The sequence below is a fragment of the Diplotaxodon limnothrissa genome, linkage group LG11 (genome assembly GCF_057381915.1).
Source record: "Diplotaxodon limnothrissa isolate DT_005_m linkage group LG11, D_limnothrissa_male_GT1.1, whole genome shotgun sequence".
NCBI classification, from domain to species: domain Eukaryota; kingdom Metazoa; phylum Chordata; class Actinopteri; order Cichliformes; family Cichlidae; genus Diplotaxodon; species Diplotaxodon limnothrissa.
The window spans coordinates 28,696,049-28,720,325 of NC_140606.1; the positions used below are offsets into that span (position 1 = coordinate 28,696,049).

Sequence of the window (24,277 nt, forward strand, 5' to 3'; positions counted from 1 at the left end):
TTTAATTAAAAAAAAAAACTAATGGCCCACTTAGACAAAACAAAAAAAATGCACACTGTTTCTGAAGTCTCCTTCTTCATAGATGGCTGGCTGGCGTGTTCGTGTCACCCTTTCATTAGTTGGCTGACGCCAATTGACACAAACAGTGCTGCAGAGAAGAAAACAGACAAGCAGATGTACCACTTACCAGCAGCTTTCACAGTAACATGTCCATCTGAGATTTTGTATGTGTGTGTGTGTGTGTGTGTGTGTGGGAGGGGGAAAACCTGTTGCTTTACCTGTTGCTTCTGTGTGCAATCTGGCGCCGTCAGCACTGGTCACTTTACACGAAACTAACGTTTTCCTGCCTTCCTTCTTATCCAGAGAGGATTTGATCAACACTGTACTTCCCAGCGGGATGGGACTTGGAACAAGACAAAATGATCAAACTCACAGTAAATGATCAAAGTAGTGCACTAAGAGGTGTTACTTTGTGTTAATTATATGTGTAATTATTCATATTTTGCTATGTGTTAAACAGAACAACTGGGCAGCCGAGCAAATGTCTGTTGGTCCGTGCTTGACCAAAGAAAGTGAACCGTTTGGGCTGACTCGGTGACACCGATGCTGCATATTTAATTTCCACAATGAATTATCTATGTGACATCATTCAGAGTCGATCTTCATTATACTGACTTGGAGCAGGGAGAAACCTTCATGACTTCTGCATGACCGCCTCAGTGATACTTCCATAAACCCTGCCCAGCAGCTAAATATGCTCCATGTTAACAAGCAGGACAACACACATGAAAACATCTAACATTTTTTTCCTTTAATATACTAAACAGTTTAATCCTCATATTTCTGTAAGGTGTGCTACATGTTCAATAAATATTCTTATCATGTACAATTTGCTGATTTTTGTTCTTGTACCTGCGGTAGTTGATGTTGAGGTTGGCAGTCATAACAGGTCCAGAATGCACACAAGCATGAGTTCCTGTCACGGTATCAATCATAGTGGCTATCGCCCCCCCGTGGACATTTCTGGAAGCACAGACATTGGTACATGAGACAGTAAAACTTATGAGATTTGACGGAACATTTAGAGTTAAGTCTAGCTAAAAATTCACAAGTCTTCCTTTATTTTTTCCCATTTATTTCTGCCACTTTGGGTTTACTGGAAAGCTGCTGGCTGAGAGGATGACAAAGAGAATGGAGTATAACAACGTGAAAAGCACAGACTTCGATAAGCTTGGACAGGAGTGTGTTATCTCACCCTGGTGGTCCCTCCAGAAGGTGTCCAGCCTGGAAAATGCACACACACCTTTGCTCCTTTTTGTTAGCAAAGATAACGTACTCAAATGCTGCCCCCGGGTCTCTGATGTTGCGGGTGAAAAGACGAGCTTTTGCCTGGATTATTTTGCTAAGGTATACTCCACCTGATGGGAAAGAACACAAGTGAACATTCAGCAGCCACGTTAAGCTTTTGGAGCTTTTGGAAATTCTCTTGTTCTTATTTCAGGTAAACTTTTGGGTCTGTATATTTACCTGCAGCATACTTCAGAGAACGATTGTAGCTTGGCAGTCTGTTCCATAGTCCACCCTGTTCCTCTCCTCCATCTGTCACTGCCTCACATTGGCTGTTATAATGTTCATACAGCTGCCTCATTTCTGTGCCCCATGAGGAGTTAGGAAGACTGAAGTCCCGGGGGTTGGATGAAAAGAGTGATGGAAGCGCTCGCTAAACAGAGAAATGAATTACAATGTCTGTTAGTAGCGAAAGGGTAATGACAAAGTGTGGATGTCTCATATAGATACCATATGGATGCTGCTTTAATATTTGTGGTTCTATTAAGTCAACGGGGGTCATGAAAACATTTTCCAAATGAGCGAAAAGTATTAAAATAGCTATATTTTGATATTGGATATTATATTTATTATATTTGATATTGGCAAACCAATGCAGCACCTTGATTCTTTTCTTTTTCAGCCATTCTGTTGTAGATTTACTGTTGTTGTGTTTGAAATCATTGTCTTGTTGCATGACTCAATGTCAGCTCCACTTTTGCTGTCAGACAAATGTCCTCACATTTGAATTGTTAATACGGGTACTGCAAGGTACCCAGCTCCTGTGGCTGAAAAGCAAGCCCAAATCATCACCGCTCCACCACTGTGGGTTTGAGGTGTTTGTATTCATATGCTCTGTTTCGTTTTTACCAAACACCTCCACTTTGGTCTCATCTGTCAAAGGGACATTTTTCCTGATATGTTTGTTCAGGTGGTACTTTGCTAACCTGAGCCATGCAGCCAAACTCTTTTTATAAGGAAGAGACATTCACTTGGCAGCCCTTCCAAGCAAACCCTATTTGCCATTTTCTAACTGCACTGTTATGAACTTTAATATTTATCATTATAACTGAAGCCTGTAGAGTCTGAGATGTTGCAATTTCTCTGAGCATTGCACAATCTGACCTTGGGGAGAATTTGTTGTGATGTCAACTCCTGGGAAGACTGGATACTCCTAACCAGCAAAATGCCAAAACGTCTGCCTTTATAAAGATCTTAGGAATTGCTGATAATTTAAAATCGAATAAATCTGTTGTCTTACTTCCATTAGGAGAATTTGACTGATACTTACCCTCCTAATTCTGTTTGTATGCCTGTGTGTTTGAGGTGCATATGTACACTTGCATGCATAGAGACATTCTGCTATTGTAAATGACCTTATTGCCAACTAGTTGTTAGCACAAAGAGTAAAGAGTTAGAACAGGATAAGTTTCTTGATGTAAATGTGGAGATTATTATGATCTTATAAATTCTAACTCATATAAACTCGAATACCTAATTCCTATGGAAACAGTCAGGACGTAGATTTTAGTAGTACTTTTTAACAGGAAGAAGTACGGAAAACCTTCTTCACATAATTGTATGTTATTATATTTAGCTACAACACTATTATTTGTTACTGTTTACATGTTTGTCATAATGAACTTCATTTTTCACTTTCTTTTTATTGTTTTTCTTAAAACGTTATATAGGGGAGATGGAGGGCAAAAACAAAGCAGAACACAAAAAGAAAAAGAACTGAATGAACTTCATTTTTAATTGTGCTAACAAAATCATTTTCCAACTCTTCGATAAAGTGTTTCTTATGTTATCTGTGATGATGTTGACCTCTGTGGTCGTGTTGTAGTGACATGGCCTGCTATTTTAAGTTGTAATCACTACGTTATAGTCATCTTATATAAATGTGTTCGTTTGTTGTTGTTGTTTTTGCGACAAGCTAACAAACTCTCACGCTGGCCATGTGTTTTGTTTTGGTTTTTTAGCTGTACAGTCACAACACTGGAGAAACATCTGGCAGGAGTGAGGAGAACATGACACGGCAAACAACTCACATACAGCATGAAAAAGTATTTCATAAAATACGGCTCACAGATCTACCTACCACCATACTCTTCAATGAAACGCTGGCAGGGAGGTTGCTGAGTTCAGACTTCATGAATGCGAGTGAACCGAGGCTCTGAAAGCCCCTGAGTATTCGACCCAGTCTCCTTGCCATCTGTAAACTGTCCCCGCGGTGATATCTTCTATATTCTGAGGTAGATAAATGATCCTGTAACTGGTCGTTGAGAGTTAGCTGGCAAATGCTTTCGTCAGTTAGCGCCCAAACACACTACGGTCGCTGCAGTAAACACTGGTCTGTTTTAAAATAAAAGTGACTTAACCATCTTTGACTCGTGTTTATGTTCCACAGAATAGGAATACGTCCTATGGCGGGTGTCACTGCTATTATTTTACCGGTGACTTTCATTTGTCAAGATCAGGCTGTAAACTTCCGGCGTGAGGGAGTTCTGCCGTTGCGTCGTTTGGGTACAGTCACGTGCCGTACAGATTCCAATATGATTGGGTGTCAAATAGAACTTTTTTTCTGTTCCCGTGGTAACCACCATTATTTTTTCTAACTTTTCCGAGACAAAAAGACAGATTTTAATGGTTGATTAAGTTTAAGTTTAATAGTGATTAAGTTAAAAAAAAACAAAAACTTTATACATTTGTAGAAAACAAGTAAATAGTTTTATAAGAGAGACTTAGATCACATGGGGATTAGACTATAAAAAAATTAATAGAGTTATTATTATATATTATTATTTTTCTGTAGCTTTTTTACTCATAAAGCTTAGAGATTAAAGTACGTAACATTTATTTTATTAGAAATATAACTTTCTTTACTTACACATATTGCAATATTTGGAACTTATTTCTGGTATAGCACATATAAAGTTTTTAATCTATATTGTTAACTTAGCTAATGCAACGCAATTTTAAAAAGTAATGTGCAAATAAAAATCTAAACGTAAGAGACAAGATAATAGATAATAGTTTACTATCTGCAACTGTTACTGTCCTACCACATCCCAAAGGTGCTTTATTGGATTGATCTCCGGTGTCTGTGGAGGCCATTTGAGTACAAAGATGACTTGAACTTTGTGACATAGTGCATTATGCTGCTGGAAGCAGCCTTCAGAAGATGGTTACACTTTAGTCACAAAGAGATGGTATTAAGGCACCCAAAATGGGACAAGAAAGTATCCCAATAAACATTTCACCACAATCGCCAATCCGAAGCATTGACACAAGGCAGTTTGAATCCATGCTTTCATTGATCCAAACTTTCATGTAGTTAACACCAAATTCTGACCACATCATTGAAATGCTACAGCAGACATCAAGACTCATCACACCAAGCACCATTTACCAGGTCTTTTATCGTTCTATTTTTGGTTCAAATTGTAGCCTCGGTGTCCTGTTCTTAGCTGAGGGTTGTGAAGCCCAGTATGGTCAAGCAGCCTGGTCAGTCTGCTCTGACCTCTGGCATAAACAAGACATTTTCACTCAGAGAACTGCTGCTTGCGTGATATTTTGATGTACGTGTACAGTGACAATAAAGGGCTAATCTTTTCTCTTCTTAAGACTATTCTCTGTAAACACTGGAAATAGTTTGTGTGGGAAAATCCCAGCATGTTGGAGATTAGCTGAAGCCGGTAAAGGGAACTGCATGAACGCAAAGGTAAAGGTAAAACAATATCACATCAACTAAAAAGTCCTAATTTTTTCTCAGGGTCTGATGGAACCCAAATCATAGCTAAAATTAAGGAATAATGGACTTGTATTCAAATACCACTCCAAGTAAATTGTTATGTTTCACTGTGTAGGTAAGCTTGATGTGGAATGGGTAACAGAAATGTGATACTGTAAAGTTTGATTTTAGCCATACAGCTACCAAATGGACAGAATGTACTTTTGATTTAATGTATTTAATGCTTCATTTTAAACTTAAACACTTCTTTTATTTCCATAAGCTGGACTTGGAGTTTGGCAATCTTACAGGAGGAAAGGTGGACCTCTTTTTGCGAAAATGGGAAGCCAGTATCATTCCGAAGCTCAAATCAGTTGCTGCCCTGGAAACAAGAACCCCCCCGCCGTGTGTTAACACACCTACTCCCACCAGTTGGTGCCAGTCGTTGCAGCCTTTTTTTGCACTGGTATGTATTCAGTAAAGTTCTTACGGTTTACCTGAGGAAAGCATTTGTCTACACCTCACTGAATACTTCTCTAAAAATCTATCTTTATCTTCCCCATCTCCAAGCCTGGAACAAGTATTGCATCGCTTTGCAGTGATCCTGAAGCATCATCCACAACACACCAACCCCAGCTGATATGCATCGGTGATCTAAAGAGGGCAACCAGGCAGTACATCATTGTTGCTAAGAATGACAGAGTAACCATTTCTCTGAATGATGGCCTGACGTGTGCTGTGGATAAGCTTTTCAAACTGTACTGGGTATGTAACTTGTCCTATCCAGCACCACTTGGCTCCGTCTTCACCTTCTTTGAGTTTGTCTATGACCTGCCGCTGTCCACCCAAAGGAAAACCAAAGTACTGGAGCTGATTGCACAGATTAAAGGATGCAAGTAAAATGTTCACCTGTCCAAAATGTAGAGAGTCTCTGTTCACAGAGGTGAGAAACCTCATTTGGCATCTTTGTCAAATACACTGCTTATCAGGACTGACCATTTTTATACCTATGCAGTGGAAAGAACAGACAATATGAACTGATTGGCTGAAATTTTTGATTTTCGTATTTAAACCCAAGGTACAAAATTGTATAACCTGGATGCTATATTCGCCAAAATGTATGTTTTTCTGTTCGCATGCAACTGCACATTTGTTAAATGTTGACAATTTGTTGAAGATGACAATTGTTACCTTTAAAATTTTTAATTCATGTATTGTCTGGATTATATCAGAACATATATATATATATATATATATATATATATATATATATATATATATATATATATATATGATTGCCCTTTTTTCAATTTTTTTGACATTTTAATGATCTAGAGAGATAGAAAGCTAGTCGGATATGAATTTTGTTTGATTTTGTCAAGTAGAAATTGTGATATAGCTTTGGCTAAAATTTAATTTAAAACATTTTAATTGAAAAGATTCTGACAGCTGTTGTTCATTCAGTTTGTAATGATTTATAATATGCCAAATAAAAAATGGAATTCAATAAATGTATAATATATACCCATCTTTTTTCTCCTTTTTTAAAAAAACAATTGAAATGTACACATTTTAACACATCTTTGTGTCAAAATAACACATCCTTGTGTTTACATTTTTTAACACAGAAGATGTGTTAAAGGAGCAGACACATTAATTGTGTTAAAACTGACACATCATGTGTTGTCCCTAATATGATGCAGCACATGTGTTAAAATTTAACACATGATGTGTCAATTTTAACACATCCCTTCTAAGAGTGCAGCTCAGCAGCTTCTGAAATACTCACACCTGCCTGTCTGGGACCAACAACCCTGCCACCTTCAGAGTCATTTAAATCACTTTCCTTCTTCATTCTGATGCTCAGTTCTAACTTGAGCAGGTCATTTAAATGTTTACATGCCAGAATGTTTTGAGTTGGTGCCAAATGATTAGCTATTCGGATATTAATAAAAAAGATAATAAGATGACATTTTAAAAGTTTGCAAGTGGGTGGAGGTTGAAGGAGAGGTAGCAATTATTTCTGTAACAACTTTCAAAAGAACAACAACAGCAAAACAAAACATTTAGAATATTAATGCATTATTTATAATAATAATTTGTGATTATCATATGTTTGTAATTGATTCAGTGTCGTTATATACTTTACAAATACAGGTTATTTTCAATACAAGGCTATACAAGTCGAATTTCCCAGAGGAACCCACCCGAGGGATTAATAAAGTTCTATCTTATCTTATCTTATCTTATCTTATCATGAAACCATAAGGAAAGGCATCTTGCCTGCAGATTAGCTGAAGGCGGTAAAGGGAACTGCATGAACGCAAAGGTAAAGGTAAAACAATATTTAGAAATGAGCAATAATAAGGTTGCGCTTGTTAACTTATAGGAACTTTAGGAACACAAAACGCTTTATTTAGTAATTGTACATCCATACAGCACTCATTAAACCCACAATAAATGCTTTTGGCAATCTAATTTCATACAAGACGTTTTGTAACAAGTTCAGTGTACTCAGATTGTACTTTTAATAGTTTCCTCCAAACAAGATCCCCTGTAAGAAAGTGTTTCCTCAGTTGTATCAGCACAATATCAGTAACATGCTCTGTCTTAACCTAGGTTCTGCACTAGGGGGAGTTAAAGGAGCATTAATTTGAACAGACGTGATAATTTAGGTTTTGCCTCTTAAATCTAAAATGTTTTATCATTTTGGCTTCCTTTATATTCAGAGTCGTATTAACTGATATATACAATGCTTTTACACTTTTACACACATTGCATCTATTTTCTAGACTGCTTAAAGGTCTGCTGTTTATGGCCCAAAGCATTAATAGTACATCAAATTTATAAAAACCAAACAGAAACTGAATAAAATCTGGGTCCGTGTGTCCTTTAAAAAAACTATCTGGTTTATTTTACTACAAGAAATTACAGGAACTATTTTAGCAAAAATATTGTTTCCACGATCATAAAACCAGTGCAAAATAACTGCAAGGTCGCTTTTTCATTACTGCCTGAGCTAAAATGAAAGTGTTGTACATTGTTACAATAATAAGTGAACTTTTGCTATTTTTTATTACATTCGAAAGAATAACTAAAAAATAGTAAAACATAATATGATAAAAGGAGACACTACAGTGTTTCACATCAGGTACCCAACCATAGCAGTTAAACAGCTTCTGCAGGGGTTATTTCAGCTCGAACACACTGTCACAGAACGCTCAGACAGACGTGGCAAACGTTGATACGAGGGTCACTTTAACCAAACCATAATCTTTCCCTATAACTAACCAAATAGTTATTTCTATTATTTACATTGCTTATTTCTATTGTTATATCATCATATTAGGCGCAACATTTTGAGCACATAGAATTTTTGTCGGATGATCCCCACATTATACATTACAAATACAACCTTCATTGCCTTCTTATGATATGAAATGAATTCTATTTCTCTATTCCACATGTCTGTATACTTGTTCTCTGAGTGAATGCACAGAATTTCTTTTCTTTTTTTGTTATTATTCCATAATAACCTTAGAGGTGATACAAAACTTGGATGCACAAATATTTTTCTGAAAAAGTTGGTAGTCATTGTTGAACAGTTCTGAGGTGACTTCACTGTGATTGTTGAAGATTTTCACACAACTTCCTGAAAAATCAAGAAATCAAAAGACAGTTTTCAGTTTTGCAATAGAGGCGTGTTAAATAGACTTGTACAGTAGCCCCCAGTAGTGATCTATGGTAATCCAATTTATTATTGACGATGCATGCTGGTGATTAAAATCTTACCGTCCTTTGTCCTTGGTTGTATCAAGAAAGGCACAGACTGCTTTATCTCTAATAAAAATCTCCTCTTTCAAGCTCTGAATGTTCTCCTGGGCTTTACTTTTAGCCGCTTCATGATTGTCTGAGACAATAAAAGATAATAACATATGAGAGTGTAAATGTATTATTTGAAACTGGTAGCTTTGCGTTCCAAGTAAGCCCGTGTGGCTCAGTGTTGCAACAGCTGGTTTTACATGTTTTTCATAAAGGAATGTAAAAATGAAACAGTTCTTTTTCTGCTTTTGTAGACAATTGGGGGGGACGACACCCAGTGCATTTAAAAATGCAAACAGAGAAATGCTTGTCTTATTCTCCTATGTGATCCATATCATTGTATAGAAGCAAACATATTTGTAGATCTGTCAGTCCAGAGCTCATAACAACAAAGCAGAACTTAAACAGAAAGCTGGCTTACCTTTGAGTTTATCTATTTCCCCAGTTGTACTATCCCTCGTCTTCTCCGCCTTCTCCTAATGCGAAAACAAGTGGAAGTCAGCAGTTACGGTTTACTGCGGAATGAAGCTCAAATAGAGACAATCAAGCAAATACTTAAATGTATTACAGTTAGTCACATGATCATTTTCTTTTTTTCTTTTTGTTAATGTTTAGACTGCACGAGCATGCAAATGAATTAAAACCTGTGGAGAGTCAAAGTGCAATTGTGTGCGTGTGTGCGCCCGCGAGCCTTGCCTTCTCCGTGGTACAGGCCGCCAGACTTTTACCCGCGTCCTCCGATGACTTTTCAATTTCTGCCTTTTTCTTTTTCAGTTGTTCCACCTTTGTGTTGACGTCGTCCAGCGATTTCTGCAGCTCGGAGATTTTGGCTTTCAGTTCGACTATGCCTTCCTCTTTCCTGGTAACCTGCGCCGAGTTCTCCACTAAGCGGAATTTTAAGTGACTCAGGCGGAATTCCTGATGCACGACCTGGAAAATCAAGACACCCATCACAACAACACTCAGGCCAACTAACGCCATCGCCAGCTTCATCTTGGTTTCGACGGGGAGACACGGGATACACGATGAAGAACTCTTGAGGGTCACTTGTTCATCCCAGGTCTCCGACCTTGCGCACGCGTCTCCTTACCAGTCCGCCGGTGTGACGGGAAACTTGCAGGCTGCGTTACCTGCTGAACTGGATGGGCGTGACAAACCACCTGTTTCCTCCTGTGGCACTCCCTCTCTCTCGCTTGCTCTTGTTGGCAGTCACTTAAACAAACACTTGGGCCTACTAATTTATATACGCGCGTGTGTGTGTGTGTGTGTGTGTGTGTGTGTGTATACAGGCCTACATGCATGACCACATGCCTATTAAGGCAAACCAGTTTGCTCAAAGCCAACAGGCCCAACCTGTCTATCTTTAGACACGGCATGCTAGGAGAGGGCGTGTTTACTGACGAGCTCAGGAACAACCACAATGATTAAAGTCCAATCCAGGTAACAGCAGGTGACTCACTAATTCATTCACGGTGTTGCCAGGGTCACGCACAGAGCAACTTTGCTCGTGAACGTCGAAGAGGCCGCTCTGTAAGAAGATCCGCTCTTCACTTTCCACAGTAAAGGAAGGCTCTCAACGCCGGGCAAACAATGAAGTCATTTTTGCTACCTGCGACCATAGTGGTGTCGGTCGCTTTAGTGGGGATCATGAAACTGCGGAAAGGTGAGCACGAAAAATACGAGAAGCAGTTCAAGTTTCAGGATGTCAGACTGCGGGTTGCCTATGATGTGCTGGGAGAATATCAGAACGATAAGGCAGAGAAGCAGAACATGCTGGAAAAGGCCAGCACTGCGCATAAAGCGCTGGAGGAGGAGGTGAACGAGCTCCAGACCGACGGGGACAAGTCAAAGGAAGATGCGAAATCCTGCCAGGGAGACCTGGTGAGTAGAAATATTTATAATTATTAGGTTCACACAGTTGTATTCCTTTTGTTTCTTTGTAATTCTTACGGGTAGAGACAGCTAGTGTAACTCCCAAAACCCGTTCCACCTGTTGAGGAGCATAGGTGTACTCGGGTGCACTCAGAAAATCAGGCTTATCCGCCTGACAGTGGACTTTATGCCACCACTAAACTGAAGCTGATTTCCTACATTACTGTACAAAATATCAGTCTTTGACATCCAGCACCCCCGCTTTTGAAGATTAGGCTTAAAACTTGATAAAGTATATAGATGGATCCCGTAGCTATGCTGCAATGGGTTTGTGATTTCACTTCCCATGATGCACGTTTCTTCTTCACCACATTGCATCCAATTATTAATTAATATGAGTAACAGCGTACATGGTCGTTTGTATTGGCAAGTTCCTCATATGTAGGCTACGTAAATTTACTAATGATGCAGCACAGTGTTTTGATTTATAGCTTGTTTTGTCTTCGTGGTTTTTGAGGCCGTCTAATGGTTAATGCAAGAAGAAACACCTGTAAATTCTTCATCATGTGAACTGTTCTGGCTCAGTCATTTCTGATTTATGATATAACCCAATTCTAAATCTTTCTGCTGCAGCAGTAGTTTTGGCCTGTCTGCCTGTGGTTTCTTCCTGTTAAAAGGGAGATTTTCCTTTCCGCTGTCACCAAATGCTTACTCAGAGGTGTCATTTGATTGTTGGCTTGTTCTCTGTATTGTTACAGGGTCTGTGCCATATAATATAAAATGCCTTGATGTGATTGATGTTGTGATTTGGATCTAAAAAAAAATGATGATTTTTTTTTTTGTTAATTCAAACAATATATTATAGCCTCTGCTGTATATATTGCAGGCCCTATTGGGAAAGTTAGCATACTCCTTCACCCAAAGAAACAGTAGTGGATGGTGCTTTCAACTGTAAGAAAAACAGCATGTAGGCTAGTGCTTATGCTAGGTCTATAAATGCTATATATCTTCTACATGCCACATTACCAAATGGAAGTGCCTTTGCTGTGTAGCATCATTGTGCATGTGGCTGAGGAGAAAGCCAAGCGAGCCACTATTTTACTCCACTTTGGTTCTTGTGGGTTTTTTCTCTCCAAATCATTTATATTTACATACTTATCACATTCACATTCTGCAAACCATTTGTGCAAATTTGATCTCTGTGGTTTCACCAGTGCTTTGTGTTGCTGAGCTTTTTCTTTGCATTTGCAGAAGACAATAACAGATGAGGTGGCAGCAGCAAAGATACAGTTAAAAAGTCTGCAAGGTAAGTGATGGTTTATGAAGTCTAGTGAATGAAAGTAGTCGTGTAGTTGGAAGTAAAGAAAGTAAAGACTTTTTTGTATGTTTTACTAAGCTCATACTAGCTTCGAACCCATCTTGTAATTTATAACACTTACAGCTCACCAGGAAAAAGAGAAGACGAGCTGGACAACAGAAGAAGACACTCTGAAGCAGGAACTAGCAAAATACAGCTCAGCGTGCCAGTTCATAAAAACAGATATTGCAGAAGCTAGGTATGGTTACCTCTTTGATTAACATAAATCAGCAGAGCCTACTATTATATGTATTGTGATATTGATGCACATATTATATTTTTATTGTAATTTTTTCTGTTAAAAGAACTCTGTGTGGAATACAAGAGCAACCAAAAGCTGAAGCCCCCAAACAAGAAGAGGCAAAGGGCGAGGCCCCCAAACAAGAAGAGGCAAAGGGCGAGGCCCCCAAACAAGAGCAACCAAAGGCCGAGGCCCCCAAACAAGAGCAACCAAAGGCCGAGGCCCCCAAACAAGAAGAGGCAAAGGCCGAGGCCCCCAAACAAGAGCAACCAAAGGCCGAGGCACCCAAACAAGAAGAGGCAAAGGCCGAGGCCCCCAAACAGGAGCAACCAAAGGCCGAGGCTCCCAAACAACAAGAGGCAAAGGCTGAGGCCCCCAAGGCTTAAAAGGCTAAAGGAATTGGACCCATAAGATCAGGCATGGATACTAGTATCCTGGACTTGGTCTAATTTGGTGTGTGATATACAAAGCCTTCCCTGTAAAAGAGTTTGTCTGGATGGGAGAATATGTTCATTTAAAACCCATATATATCTTTCTCCCCTCAGTCATGTCGCTGACCTGTTACTAGTTGTACTACTCACTCTTCCAGCCTCTTGTTTCCATCCCAACTTTTAATATTAACCTTGTTTAAGAGGAACAATGTTTATCTGCTCTGGTTTAGTTGAATTCATGGCACAAAAGTAATGCAAAACTGTAAACTAACTATGTTTTGACTGATTGGTTGTATGCATGTAATATCTTGTAAACAGTATGCTTGAGTTTAGGTTTAAAAAATTTAAATGAAAAAAAATGAAATGCATGTCTTTTGGCATTTTCAAACAGTAGGGGGAATATTTCTGTAATGTAAGTTCAAAGTCTGCACAGCAGTCTTTTTTAAAATTAAGTAGCAGAATAATTACACAGAAATGCACTAAGAGTTATTATAGTGCAAAAAATCCTCAATTATATATGCAGGGCACATTATTGTTCTTAGAAATGGAACATCATGATCATTTGTGTGTGAAATGGAGTACTGTGGCATGCTGCAAATTTTGGTATCAATCAGATACCAAGTAAAAGGGACAATATTGCCAATACCAATAATGGTATCAATGCTTTTAGATTTATTACTTATAAAGGCAGCTTATGGAGGGAAGAGCCACGTGTCAAGACTTTGGAGATGAATCATCATAAGTTTGCAATTTCTGAACACATTTTAATGACCAGTAAATCAATGATTTTTACTTTCAACATCACACCTTTCAGCATTTCATGTTTTTTAAAAAAAAATAAAAATTGGGATACCTGAAATGAAATGTACCAATCTCTAAAGCACTTTGAGTCAACTTCTCTTGTTTAAATGTGCTATAGGCTATAAATAAAACAGATGTGACAACACAAAAAGGTTCAGATATTTTTATATTGGGTGTTTGCGGAATATTTACATTTTTTAAAAAGTATTAATTTGACACAATCCAGTCGGCTACATACTGAACTAGAGGATAGAAACAAGGTATTGATCCTATCGCGCTAGTATTAATATGATACCACTACCAGCGCTGGTATCGATACTTGCTGTGCTTGCTTTATTTCCAGGCTTACTGACCGCTCAAAGTGCTATACACCACAAGTCACATACTCTTATACAGCACCTCATTCAACAAAGTTCAACCCCTGTATCTGCTTTACATCCACAACTAATTCAGAAAAAACAAGTAACCTAACATCTCTGGACTGTAGGAGGAATACAGAGTACCTACACAGGAGAACCATTAACCAGATTCAAGAGTCAAGATTCAAAGTGTTTATTGTCATGTGTACAGAAGAAATGGCATTTCTCTGTGCAATGAAATTCTTCCTTTGCTGTCCATACACAAATGCCAAGTTAGGTAGGGTTGATGGAACAAGATAAATAAGGATATGTTCATGGATGTTCAGGAGTCTGATAGCAGTGGAGAAGAAGGAGTTGTTGACTCGAGATGTTCTGGATTTCGGACTTCTAAACCTTCATCTCAAGGGCAGACGTGTGGTTTCTGGTGATCTTCTCCACAGCGGGTCAGTTGCTCTCCACAGTGCAGCTGTAGAAGCTGCTGAGGATCTTGACTGACATCCCAAATTTCCTCAGCTTCCTCAGGAAATACAGCCGCTGCTGAGCCTTCTTGACCAGCTGTGTAGTGTTCAGTGACTAGGTGAGGTCCTCAGTGATGTGGACACCCAGGTACCTAAAGCTGCTCACCCTCTCCACTTCACTCTCCTGGATAAACAGCGGCTGGTGAGGCCTCTTCTTCTTCCTCACGTCCACTATCATCTCCTTTGTTTTGTTAGTGTTGAGGGTGAGGTTGTTGTCCTCACACCATGACACCAGACAGGCCACCTCTCTCCTATAAGCCGCTTCATCCCCTCCAGTAATGCGACCGATCACTGCAGTGTCATCCGCGAACTTAAGTATGATGTTCTCTTTGTTGGAGGCGACACAGTCGTGACTGTACAGGGTGCAGAGGATGGGGCTGAGGACGCAACCCTGTGGAACTCCAGTGTTTGTAATAATGCTGACTGAAGTCCTGTTGCTGATCCTGACAGACTGAGGCCTGCCAGTCAAAAAGTTCTGTAGCCAGTCGCAGAGGGTGGGGTGCAGGCTGAGTGCAGACAGTTGCTGATGAGTTCGTAAGGGATGACCGTGTTGAAGGCGGAGCTATAGTCAGCAAAGACTACCCTGATATTTCTCTTAATATCACCACTCTCTCAAAACACTTTGCAATGATTCGAGTAAGTGCAACTGGTCATTTAGTCATTTAGGCAGGTGGCGGGGCTTTTCTTGGGGTGAGGGATGATAGTTGTGGTCTTGAAGCATGTGGGAACGATGCTCTGACTGAGGGAAAGGTCAAAGATGGAGGTGAGAACATCAGCCAGCTCATTCACATGCTCTAAGGGCCCTTCCAGGGATGTTGTCTGGTCCTGATGCTTTGCGGGGGTTGATCTTCCTCAGGATTTTGTGCACTTGGTCTATTGAGACCGCTGGCGGGGGAGACAGTCGGGTAATCTGGGGTTTCTGGGAGGTCTGGAGGGTCTGGGAGATCTGGGAGGTCTGGGAGGTCTCAAAGCGGGTGTAAAACAGGTTGAGATCATCCATCAGCCTGCGTGCAGAGTTGATGGTGTTGGTGGTGGCCCTATACTCTGTGATATGCTGCAGGTCTTGCCACATCCGCCCGGGGCCAGCAGAAGAATGGAAGCCATCCAGCTGCTTTCTCTACTGCCTCTTAGCTGCTGTAATGGCTTTCCTCAGTCCGTACTACGAAGCTTTGTGCTCCATCTCATTGCCTGATCTGAATGCAGCATCCTCCACTTTGATCCAGGGCTTCTGGTTGAGGAACTTTCTGATTTGTGTGGTGGGCACAATATTGTCAACACAGGTGCTGATGTACCCAGTCACATATTCAGCATAGTCCTGTATGTTGACAGAACAGTTCTCCTTAGTGGCTGCAGTTTGAAACACATCCCAATCTGTTTGAGCAAAACAGTCCTGCAAGATGCTCTCAGTTTCTGGGGTTCTCTGGGGATCAAACCAGGAACCTTATTGCTGTGGGAGGACACTGCTGTTGTTTTAAGCCGACAAAATTCTTCCTTAGTAGATTAAAAAACACTGTGGGCCACCACCAATCACAATTTTATCCTGATCCCTATCAGTATCCTTTAAAATACCACCAATACATTTCAATCAGATACATTTTTTACAGCAAAGGTGCACATTATAGGTTAGCTATTTATAGCACCAAATCACAACAACAGTTGCCTCAACCAGCACATTATAGTAAGGTAAAGACCCTACAATAACACAGAGAAAGCCAACGTAATAACATTTTTCAAAACAATGAAATCGTACAATTTATATCCATGAGTCCATGAAATATTTGAAACATCTAATAGTTGGATTAACACCATTCTGATATGGTGTTAAATGTCATTATGAGCATCAAGAAGAAATACTTTTTGTTCAGAAATGATCTTTTAGTTTCTGATTGCCACCCAGCTGCAAAGAACCTTTGTGTGATTTTTGGCAGTGCTTCTATGCAAAGTAAATTCCTCAGTAAGCTGGAGGCTTACCACCCTTCACGTGACTTTGAGAGAGTAATTCAAACCTTTAATACTGCTTGATTAGACTGTTGTAATTCTCTCATTGTTAGGTTTGATCCGTTGTCACTTGTTGGCTGTGGGCTGTATAAAATGCTTGCCTTCTGGTAGGAAAAATAGGACGTGATCATGTCACACCTGTACTGGCATCTTTACATTCCAGGATCCAGTTTAAAAATGAACTTACTTGCTTTTAAGAGTTTGAATGGCCTGGCACCACGCTACTTAACTGAGCTTTTACAGTCCTACACTGCTGCCAAAGCACTGAGGCCTACAAACCATGCAAAATCAGTCTTATGTATGGTGCTTTATAATGCATATAGTGTATTTATTGGTGATTTAATTATTTTTTTTATTGGATATTTAGCATAACCTGTGTAGCACTTTTGTAAAATACAGTATAGAGATAAACTTTGACTTGACTTGCAGCAGGTGCACTTAGTAAACTAGTCCCTGAGTTTCTCTGTACCTAAAAGTGTAAAGCAGAGCTAAAGTTTTTTGTTTGTTTGTTTGTTTTTTAGACAACAACAAAAAAACAAGTGTCTGAAAGCATTAATGAAAAATCAATATATGTAACATTTCTCACAGCTTTGCTAAAGAGTGCAAACAGATGGTGACCTTCCTCTCACTCTCCCTGCCATAAAGTAATTTATATTAGTTGGCCGAGAACACATTGCACACAATAGTTAAGGCGTGGGACTTGTAAGGCGCATGGTTGTGAAATACTGTTCCTGCCCACTAACCTGTATCCTGGTTGCACAGGTAATAGTTTATGCATGCAAACACAGACAGAATGAGAAAGAACAATGAACCAGTCAGACAGTGTTTTTATGTATTGAATAATGCTGCTGTCCTCCATTCTGCTCCTTCGTGAAGGCGTTTGTGTGTCGGTTTCATATTTGACTGCATGTAAATATAAGCTGGCGGAAAAAAAACTAAATGCTGCACAACTAAAATAAAAATGGAAAGCATCTTCCACTTTTGCTTTCACTGTGAACCTATTAACCGTATGTACATCTGATTTGTGTCTTGGACGCTGTGTTCTGGCCTTTAGTTTGGATCACTTTTATTAATTTATTTTCCTCTGTTAGATAACTCCTCCACGTCCAGCGCTGAAAACACAGAGATATTGAATAACCACTGTTAACCTTGTCTGCCTCGCTCCTTTTTAGTGACCCTGCCTCTGCGTCAGTATGTGTGTGCATGAGAGAGAGAGAGAGAAAGAGCGAGCATAATTAACTGACCAATCGCAGAACCCAGAGCTTTGATGCATCACTCTATATAAACTTCAGTCTGTTATTCTTGTGAAGCTTCAGCTGTACAGCTTGTGTTCTGGTCGATCGTACAGTGTCATTATTTGTGTGTCCTCCATCAGTCCACAGTTGCTCTATCTAATTGTTAATTTTAGGTGTATATATTAATATAACATGAATATTACATAGGGTTATTCATAGCATATATGTTAAACGATATATAACATGAGCTACAGGGGGTAGAAATGACTGCATGAACACATATACGTTTGAAATGAAGAGTTGATTGACTGAAAGTCTTACTCAGAGATGAGAACATTTAAGGGTGTCTGTCTGTCGGGTTCAGCATTCATGAATTGACTTTATTATTAAAGGGTTGTTTTTTTTTAAAGCATTTTATCCTTTAACTAGAAACTTAACCAGAGCAGAGAGAAGACAAGAGGTGAAGAGACAGGTGTAAAATGACATGTGACAGAAGTCCTCACTTGGTGTCAAATCAGGGACGTAGCAGCTCAATCCTACAGAAGGTCTGCTATTCCTTTAGATTTGTTAAGCAGTTGCACAGAAGTGATTATATATGAGATCAGTCCCATTAAATTTAATCATGACTGCATGTAACAATCGGTTACTGCATGATCAGGTTTACAAAATCACTTCATTGGTTGTAATTTGTGTTTAAAGTGATTTACTGTTAGTGATGTTATCTGCTCCTTTTTATAAAAGCACAGAATCAGCACGTTTTCACACTCTTGTGATCCTTTTTCTGTCGGACTAAGACAAGCTGCAAGCAATGTCTTAGTTCTGCAATCTTATCAGCAACACAGCAAAACTAATACTTCAGCTAAACTGAAACCTCTTTCAGATTAACTTAAATTAACTCTTAATCCTTAAACATGTTATTAGAAAACAGAAAAACTTGGACTAAACTAAAGGGATGTAATTTTCCTCTTAGGTCTTTGAGATGAGGGCACTATAAAAAGGCTTTCAAGCAAACTCTTTTGTCTTTAGTAATGCAAAGGATGTTAGTTGTTTTGTTAAATCTCATGCAATTCATTTTTAAAATCACTTTCCTCTGTATCACCCTGTCATCTCTCACTCTGCTTCACACTGCCAGCCATCTGCTGGAGATTAAAACACTCCCCCAGGCTCACAATTAGGCAATCGAGGGGCTATCATTCCGCCCCAATAGGCTGACAAGGTCGGCGTCATACCAGGAGAGGATACAGAGGCGGCAGCAAGGGACATTTAATCTGACTGATGTCATAAACGTAAACTGTAGTGTGTGATTTGATGTGTATGAGCAGAAATGTACAATTAAGAATGCACCTGTGTTAAAAAAAATAGCCAGATTCTCTGTAGGCGATGACGCTGTTTTATGTTTAGCGCAAAAATATGTTAGAGTCGTCGAACACAAAGTGGAAGTTATAACAAACCACCCTGACATTCAGAGGTCACACTGACAGCTGGAGGTCACTGAGATTTTAGAGTCAATCCTCAGTCTGCCTCAATGTCACAAGTCTAGCAGAACCGGTTAAACTTTACAGTCATTCTCACGTTAAAATAAAAATATCAAGCAATTGAAAACATAACAGAGCTATTTAATGAATGTCGATCCATGGACACTAAACAGTGTTCACATTTTGAAGTAAAAGTCAACTTTTTGCCTTTGAATTGATGTGGAGTTTGAAATTAAGGTAATATTGTTTAAAGTTCTGCTTAATACAATAAAATTGGGTATTTCTCAGACAAAAAATTACCTTGTACTGCTTTCACATTTAGATGCTCTCGATTATTGTAATAATGACGGAAAACATATTTAAAAGGATTTTATTATCCTCCTGTAACCATGTTCAATGCAAACAAACATAATTTAGAAGTTTTATTTGTTTTAAATATATTTATATTTTTAAAGATAATCTTAGATACGACCTGTGACTTTACTGAAATGACCGTCACATTCACTCTTGTCCTCCCTACAGGCAATAACTGAGTGTTATTTGACTCTGCACTCATGTCAGTGTGTGTGTGTGTGTGTGTGTGTGTGTGTGTGTGTGTGTGTGTGTACTCACAGTGGGATGAACATTACATCTATTGATCCAGCTAATGTGGGGAGGAAAGACTGCAGGCCACAGCAGCTGATCAATATACCTTTAATTACATGGGACACAGAGTGTGTGTTACTGAAAGAGTGGATGTTGGTGGTCCCCCCCCCCCCCCCCAAAATCAAGGGACTGCATATATATAAATGCTGTCCCACTGGGGACAGGCTCACAGACTCACACACATTCGACAACATTTTTATTATTTTTCTACTTTTTATTAATCAGCATGCCAGTTTTGCGAAGGACCTGCTGATGGGATGCTGGGACTCCACCTGCGCATAGAGAGAATGAGTGAGTATCTTTATTTTTGTTTGTTTCATTGCTATCAAGAGTGTTTCTTTATGTAGATCATTCCTCTTCTCTTGCCTTTGCACCAACTGTATTTCCTGAAGCTAACAGAGACGCTGATCTCAAATGCCAACACGATCTCTGGCTCCCTCGCCCTCTGGGCCTCTGGTCTGTCTTTTTCTTTCTGGAGAAGGTTGTTCAAGTCAGTATTAGTTAAATTCAGCTCAACAATCTGACTGATTATGCGATGTTTGTCACTTCCTAATTTTTTTTTTACCTCACTGCCTCATGTTTCTTTTGTGCAACAGGTTTTTCCAGCCTGCAGGATTCTTCCTGGTTTGCCAGAAGCTGTGTGATATGTTTGATATTCGGTTGTTCTTGTGCTTTATAATGTCAACTAAATATCAGACATATTCCTACAGAGTCCGGCACTGACTTCTGACCTTGCTTCATCCCTGAAAAAAGGCCTGTGTGACGTGAGACGTTCTGCAAAATAAATATGGCGCCAATGGAAATCTTTACAAGCACATGATTGCAATTCTTAAATAGCAAATTTTTAAAATATATACGTAAATGATTAAGCTTGAGAATGATCTCTTTATACTCTGAATGACGCAAATAAAAAAAATGAGTGAATATCGGCTTCAGCTGTCTGTCCACTCTTTCTCTCAAACACACGCAGGCATGTACACAAGTACACAATTACAATCTTGTTACAAACAGCTGACACAGTAAAGACGTGCATTGTTTGGTTTTTTTTTTGTTTGTTTTCTCTTTAAACGAGGATCTGACTGCATGGAAACATCCTGCTTCATGAGCAAATAGGCGTTGCTGTCAGTGTTTGTCTTACCAGAGAAGAAGTCAGGTCTTTCACGTCCTCCTCTTTATTCTTCCAATCATTTATTTATTTATTTTTTACATTTCAACAATTGAAAAAAAAATTAAACAAAATATAAGGACTTTAGGTAATATTCTGGTTCCCCATCTGCTCTCCTGGAGATTTTCTTTTCCCATTTTTTTCTGGTAGGAATGCAAAATGCGAAATTTTATTTTATTTAATGTCTGACTATTAAGTATCTTTTCCCATAAAATGGAATAGAATAGCCTTTATTGTCGTTGTACATAGTATTATCATGCAATTTGACTTCGACAAAGAGTCCACCCACTGCATTCCTCAAAGGACATTTTATTATGCAATATCTTATATGAATAGGCTGGAAGGAATGTGTCAAATGCAAAACTGGTGGAGCCGGTAGGAAAGATGGTTATCTCCTATTTTCATTCTTTCTTTTTTAATTTCTTTTTATATTTTGCAGGTTTTCAATTAGATAATGGACGTGCTCCCTATGAACGAATCATACCGTACTTTGTGATTATTGCTCCCTTCAATTTTTTTAAAGGTAGACTTAACAAACTGACAAACACAATAAAGCAGAGCCCTCGCCCATAACGACCAGCAGAAAAGTTGTTGGATGATAAGTCTATGATGAGACAGTGCACAAAAATTCCAGTCCACTGTGATCAACTGTCACCAATCCCTCAATAAAGTCATGTAAGCTAAATGTCAGTTTTTCCAGTGTGAGAATTCCCATTAACTCAGCATAGCAGTACTTTGCTGTGGGTGCATTCCTGGGACAGGTTTAATAAAATGATTTTCTCTATGACAAACAGAGCTAACACCTCTGTTTACTTTTATTTAAGTACGTGTAAGTGTATTACAATGGATTACATTGACTCTAACTGTTTGTTTTTTTGAACAAAACTTTTCTGACATCAAGACAGATTGGTTCTTATATAGCTCTAACACTCACTCACACACGTACACTGTTCCTATGCTTCAAATCAAATATGACTAGCCAATGGCCGATCAGATGAACGAGGGTTAAAAAAAATCGCAGTGTGTGTGTGCGCGCGCGCATGTGTGTGCGTGTGTGTGTGTGAGTGTGTGTGTGTGTCTGTGTGTGTGTGTGCGCATATGAGCTTATGCTATCACAGGATTCAAGGTGGCTTCTTCAAACACAACCCACAACAAAGAAGAAAAAACATAATGAGCTCAAATTTAATCAGGCGGCCTTCAGATATTGTTAGATGTTGCGTCGTCTCTTGTGTTCCTAAAATAAACCCCACAATGACGCACGCCACACATGAAGAGACTTTTATAAGAAAAATTAGATAAAGTTCACTGAATCATTTGAAATCCTATTTGGACTAATGTTGTTCCCATGATGATTCATTAATTAAAGGACATGAAATTGAATAAAGCAAGTGACATGCTTCAGTGACTTTTAAAATTAGTCATTTGTAAGCAAAAGACAATCAGCCAAGATCTCTGTTTGAAGGCTAAAATATGATATCAGTCCTTAACTATAAAGAAACAAACCTGTCCTTTCATATTACTTCTTTAGCAGCGGGGTCAAAGGTTTATGTTTTTGCTCATGCACACGCATGTAGCTGCTCGTATGTTAGACAATAGGCCAGAGCCTGGTTGTCCTATATAGGGTGTCATCAGCACGATCTACAGATAGAGTCAAATGGCACCCCATGAAACAAATGTTATCTGAAAGAGTGCACACTGTATACTCTGGGGCACTGTCTGCAAAGCAGTGCAAGGGGGAATGACAAACACTGCAACAAATGTGCTTGTTGTGTGTGCATATAATGTGTGTGTGGTGTATATGTGCCGTAAACATCTGCTGGTAATTAATGAGTGGGAGGTTTGTGGACACATGGCAACAAAGAAAGTAGAAAGTGAGTGTGTTCTGATAAAAAAAAAGGGGGGGGGGGGTTGGGGGGAACGTGCTGCTGCGGTATAAATAGAGAGAGACCAGGAGGAGAGAGTGCATCAGTTCAGGAGGGGCACTGAGGAGGAGACGGAGGAAGAAGCAAGAAGAGGGTGGATGACAGAAGGAGGACGCGCAGAGGAGACCTGAGAGACAATACAGCATCAGAACATTTTTATACACAGTGCTGGAAACTTCAACCCGAGTGAGAGCATCAACCTGAGTACTGAGTTGATGAACCTGAGTCAGACTGATGTGTTCATGGTGTTTCTTTAACCTTTGCACTTCTTCTATTTTCAGAAATGGCAAACACAGCAAGTATGCTCCTGGCTCTACTGTCTTTCCTGAGTGCCACTGTTCCATGCTTTTCTGTGTACAGCAGTGGCGAATGCTTCTTCAACACTAAAGGTATCATATATCCTACATATGTAATTAGACACTTCTTTTTTTCTTTTTTCTTTTTTTTTGGTGCTCATACCTAATGTTTTCTGAATGTCTCCATCCACTTAGTCTGTGTGCTGTGGTTGCTCATCAGATGCACATTTTATAACAGGATTGGTTCAAAAGCTTCAGATGCATACTAATGTAATAAGCTACAAAGTATGAAGAGGTTGCAGTTTTCTTTACACAAACATTCAGAGCATCTATACCTGAGAGAAGGTAATTCAGTGAAGTGCAGGAGGGAAAAAGCTGCATTTAAAGTGGTTTTATAGCATTTTTTTTGTTCTTGTGTAGTTAACTTCTAAAACTGCAAAAAAAAAGTATTTAGCCATTTTTTTAAATATAATTTAATGCTGTGATGAACATTTTTAATATATATACTTATTCTCGTAAATTTTGAATGTAACGGCATGGAATGAGTTTTATTTAATCTTCATCTTCTCTTTCTCATGTTTGTCATTTTTAAGGGACCTGTGAACACATGGGACAGATGTACGGGATAGGAGAAAGCTGGATCACCAGTGACTGCTACCAGTGTGTTTGCATGGAGCCTTTCGGAGTGGGATGCTGTGACCAGTGAGTTTCCTTACACACACACACACACACACACACACACACACACACACACACACACACACACACACACACACACACACCAACAAGCACAGACTGTATTTTGATGTGGCTAAACATAACTAAACACTAATCTTTCCTGCAGTGGATCTCAGCCTGTGGACTATCCAGATTGGTGCGAGGTCATCCGTAAGCCAGATTCTTGCACCAGCGTTGCAGTGATGAAAGTCAATCACAAACTGCCGTGCCTCTGGGGACAAGGCCGTCTCAGGACAGCTGCAGGGCAGCCGTGGAAATCTGACAACGATCCCTTATTTTGAATTCAGCAAATAAAACCAAAGATAACAATAGATAAAATGTGATACTTATTAAGAATAACTAA

The 24,277-nt window shown here is 39.3% G+C and overlaps 4 protein-coding genes across 4 annotated transcripts; 2 read left to right on the plus strand and 2 right to left on the minus strand.

Annotated features, from left to right (window-relative positions):
- them4 (thioesterase superfamily member 4) lies at positions 1-3,593 on the minus strand. The gene is made up of 6 exons (XM_085365651.1): positions 3,428-3,593; positions 1,528-1,720; positions 1,256-1,418; positions 913-1,023; positions 279-403; positions 1-148 (listed from the first exon to the last, which is right to left on the minus strand). The coding sequence occupies exons 1-6, from the start codon at positions 3,539-3,541 to the stop codon at positions 105-107; spliced, it is 750 nt and encodes a 249-aa protein (XP_085221777.1). The 5' UTR covers positions 3,542-3,593; the 3' UTR covers positions 1-104.
- Positions 3,594-8,677: 5,084 nt separating this feature from the next.
- LOC146623053 (uncharacterized) lies at positions 8,678-9,874 on the minus strand. The gene is made up of 4 exons (XM_085365683.1): positions 9,578-9,874; positions 9,303-9,357; positions 8,852-8,969; positions 8,678-8,711 (listed from the first exon to the last, which is right to left on the minus strand). Exons 1-4 carry the CDS (start codon positions 9,872-9,874, stop codon positions 8,678-8,680), a joined length of 504 nt encoding a protein of 167 aa, XP_085221809.1.
- A 597-nt stretch (positions 9,875-10,471) lies between these two features.
- Positions 10,472-12,737, plus strand: LOC146623054 (uncharacterized). Its single transcript, XM_085365652.1, has 4 exons — positions 10,472-10,762; positions 12,005-12,059; positions 12,195-12,309; positions 12,416-12,737. The coding sequence occupies exons 1-4, from the start codon at positions 10,472-10,474 to the stop codon at positions 12,735-12,737; spliced, it is 783 nt and encodes a 260-aa protein (XP_085221778.1).
- Positions 12,738-23,183: 10,446 nt separating this feature from the next.
- LOC146623055 (prostate-associated microseminoprotein-like) lies at positions 23,184-24,215 on the plus strand. The gene is made up of 3 exons (XM_085365653.1): positions 23,184-23,289; positions 23,790-23,898; positions 24,041-24,215. Exons 1-3 carry the CDS (start codon positions 23,184-23,186, stop codon positions 24,213-24,215), a joined length of 390 nt encoding a protein of 129 aa, XP_085221779.1.
- The last annotated feature ends 62 nt before the right edge of the window (positions 24,216-24,277 follow it).

Bases quoted from the DNA above. Each gene is read 5' to 3' on its own strand.
- them4 (XM_085365651.1), bottom strand. From the start codon at position 3,541: ATGGCAAGGAGACTGGGTCGAATACTCAGGGGCTTTCAGAGCCTCGGT. The intron at 1,721-3,427 runs GTAGGTAGATCT...TTCTCTGTTTAG, and splicing joins TTTCATTGAAGAGTATGGTG to CGAGCGCTTCCATCACTCTT. The intron at 1,419-1,527 runs GTAAATATACAG...CTTTCCCATCAG, and splicing joins TTCTCTGAAGTATGCTGCAG to GTGGAGTATACCTTAGCAAA.
- LOC146623053 (XM_085365683.1), bottom strand. From the start codon at position 9,874: ATGAAGCTGGCGATGGCGTTAGTTGGCCTGAGTGTTGTTGTGATGGGT. The intron at 8,970-9,302 runs GTAAGCCAGCTT...TTATTGTCTCAG, and splicing joins GGAAATAGATAAACTCAAAG to ACAATCATGAAGCGGCTAAA. The intron at 8,712-8,851 runs GTAAGATTTTAA...TTGATTTTTCAG, and splicing joins ACAACCAAGGACAAAGGACG to GAAGTTGTGTGAAAATCTTC.
- LOC146623054 (XM_085365652.1), top strand. From the start codon at position 10,472: ATGAAGTCATTTTTGCTACCTGCGACCATAGTGGTGTCGGTCGCTTTA. The intron at 12,060-12,194 runs GTAAGTGATGGT...TAACACTTACAG, and splicing joins ACAGTTAAAAAGTCTGCAAG to CTCACCAGGAAAAAGAGAAG. The intron at 12,310-12,415 runs GTATGGTTACCT...TTCTGTTAAAAG, and splicing joins ACAGATATTGCAGAAGCTAG to AACTCTGTGTGGAATACAAG.
- LOC146623055 (XM_085365653.1), top strand. From the start codon at position 23,184: ATGGCAAACACAGCAAGTATGCTCCTGGCTCTACTGTCTTTCCTGAGT. The intron at 23,290-23,789 runs GTATCATATATC...GTCATTTTTAAG, and splicing joins ATGCTTCTTCAACACTAAAG to GGACCTGTGAACACATGGGA. The intron at 23,899-24,040 runs GTGAGTTTCCTT...TCTTTCCTGCAG, and splicing joins GGAGTGGGATGCTGTGACCA to TGGATCTCAGCCTGTGGACT.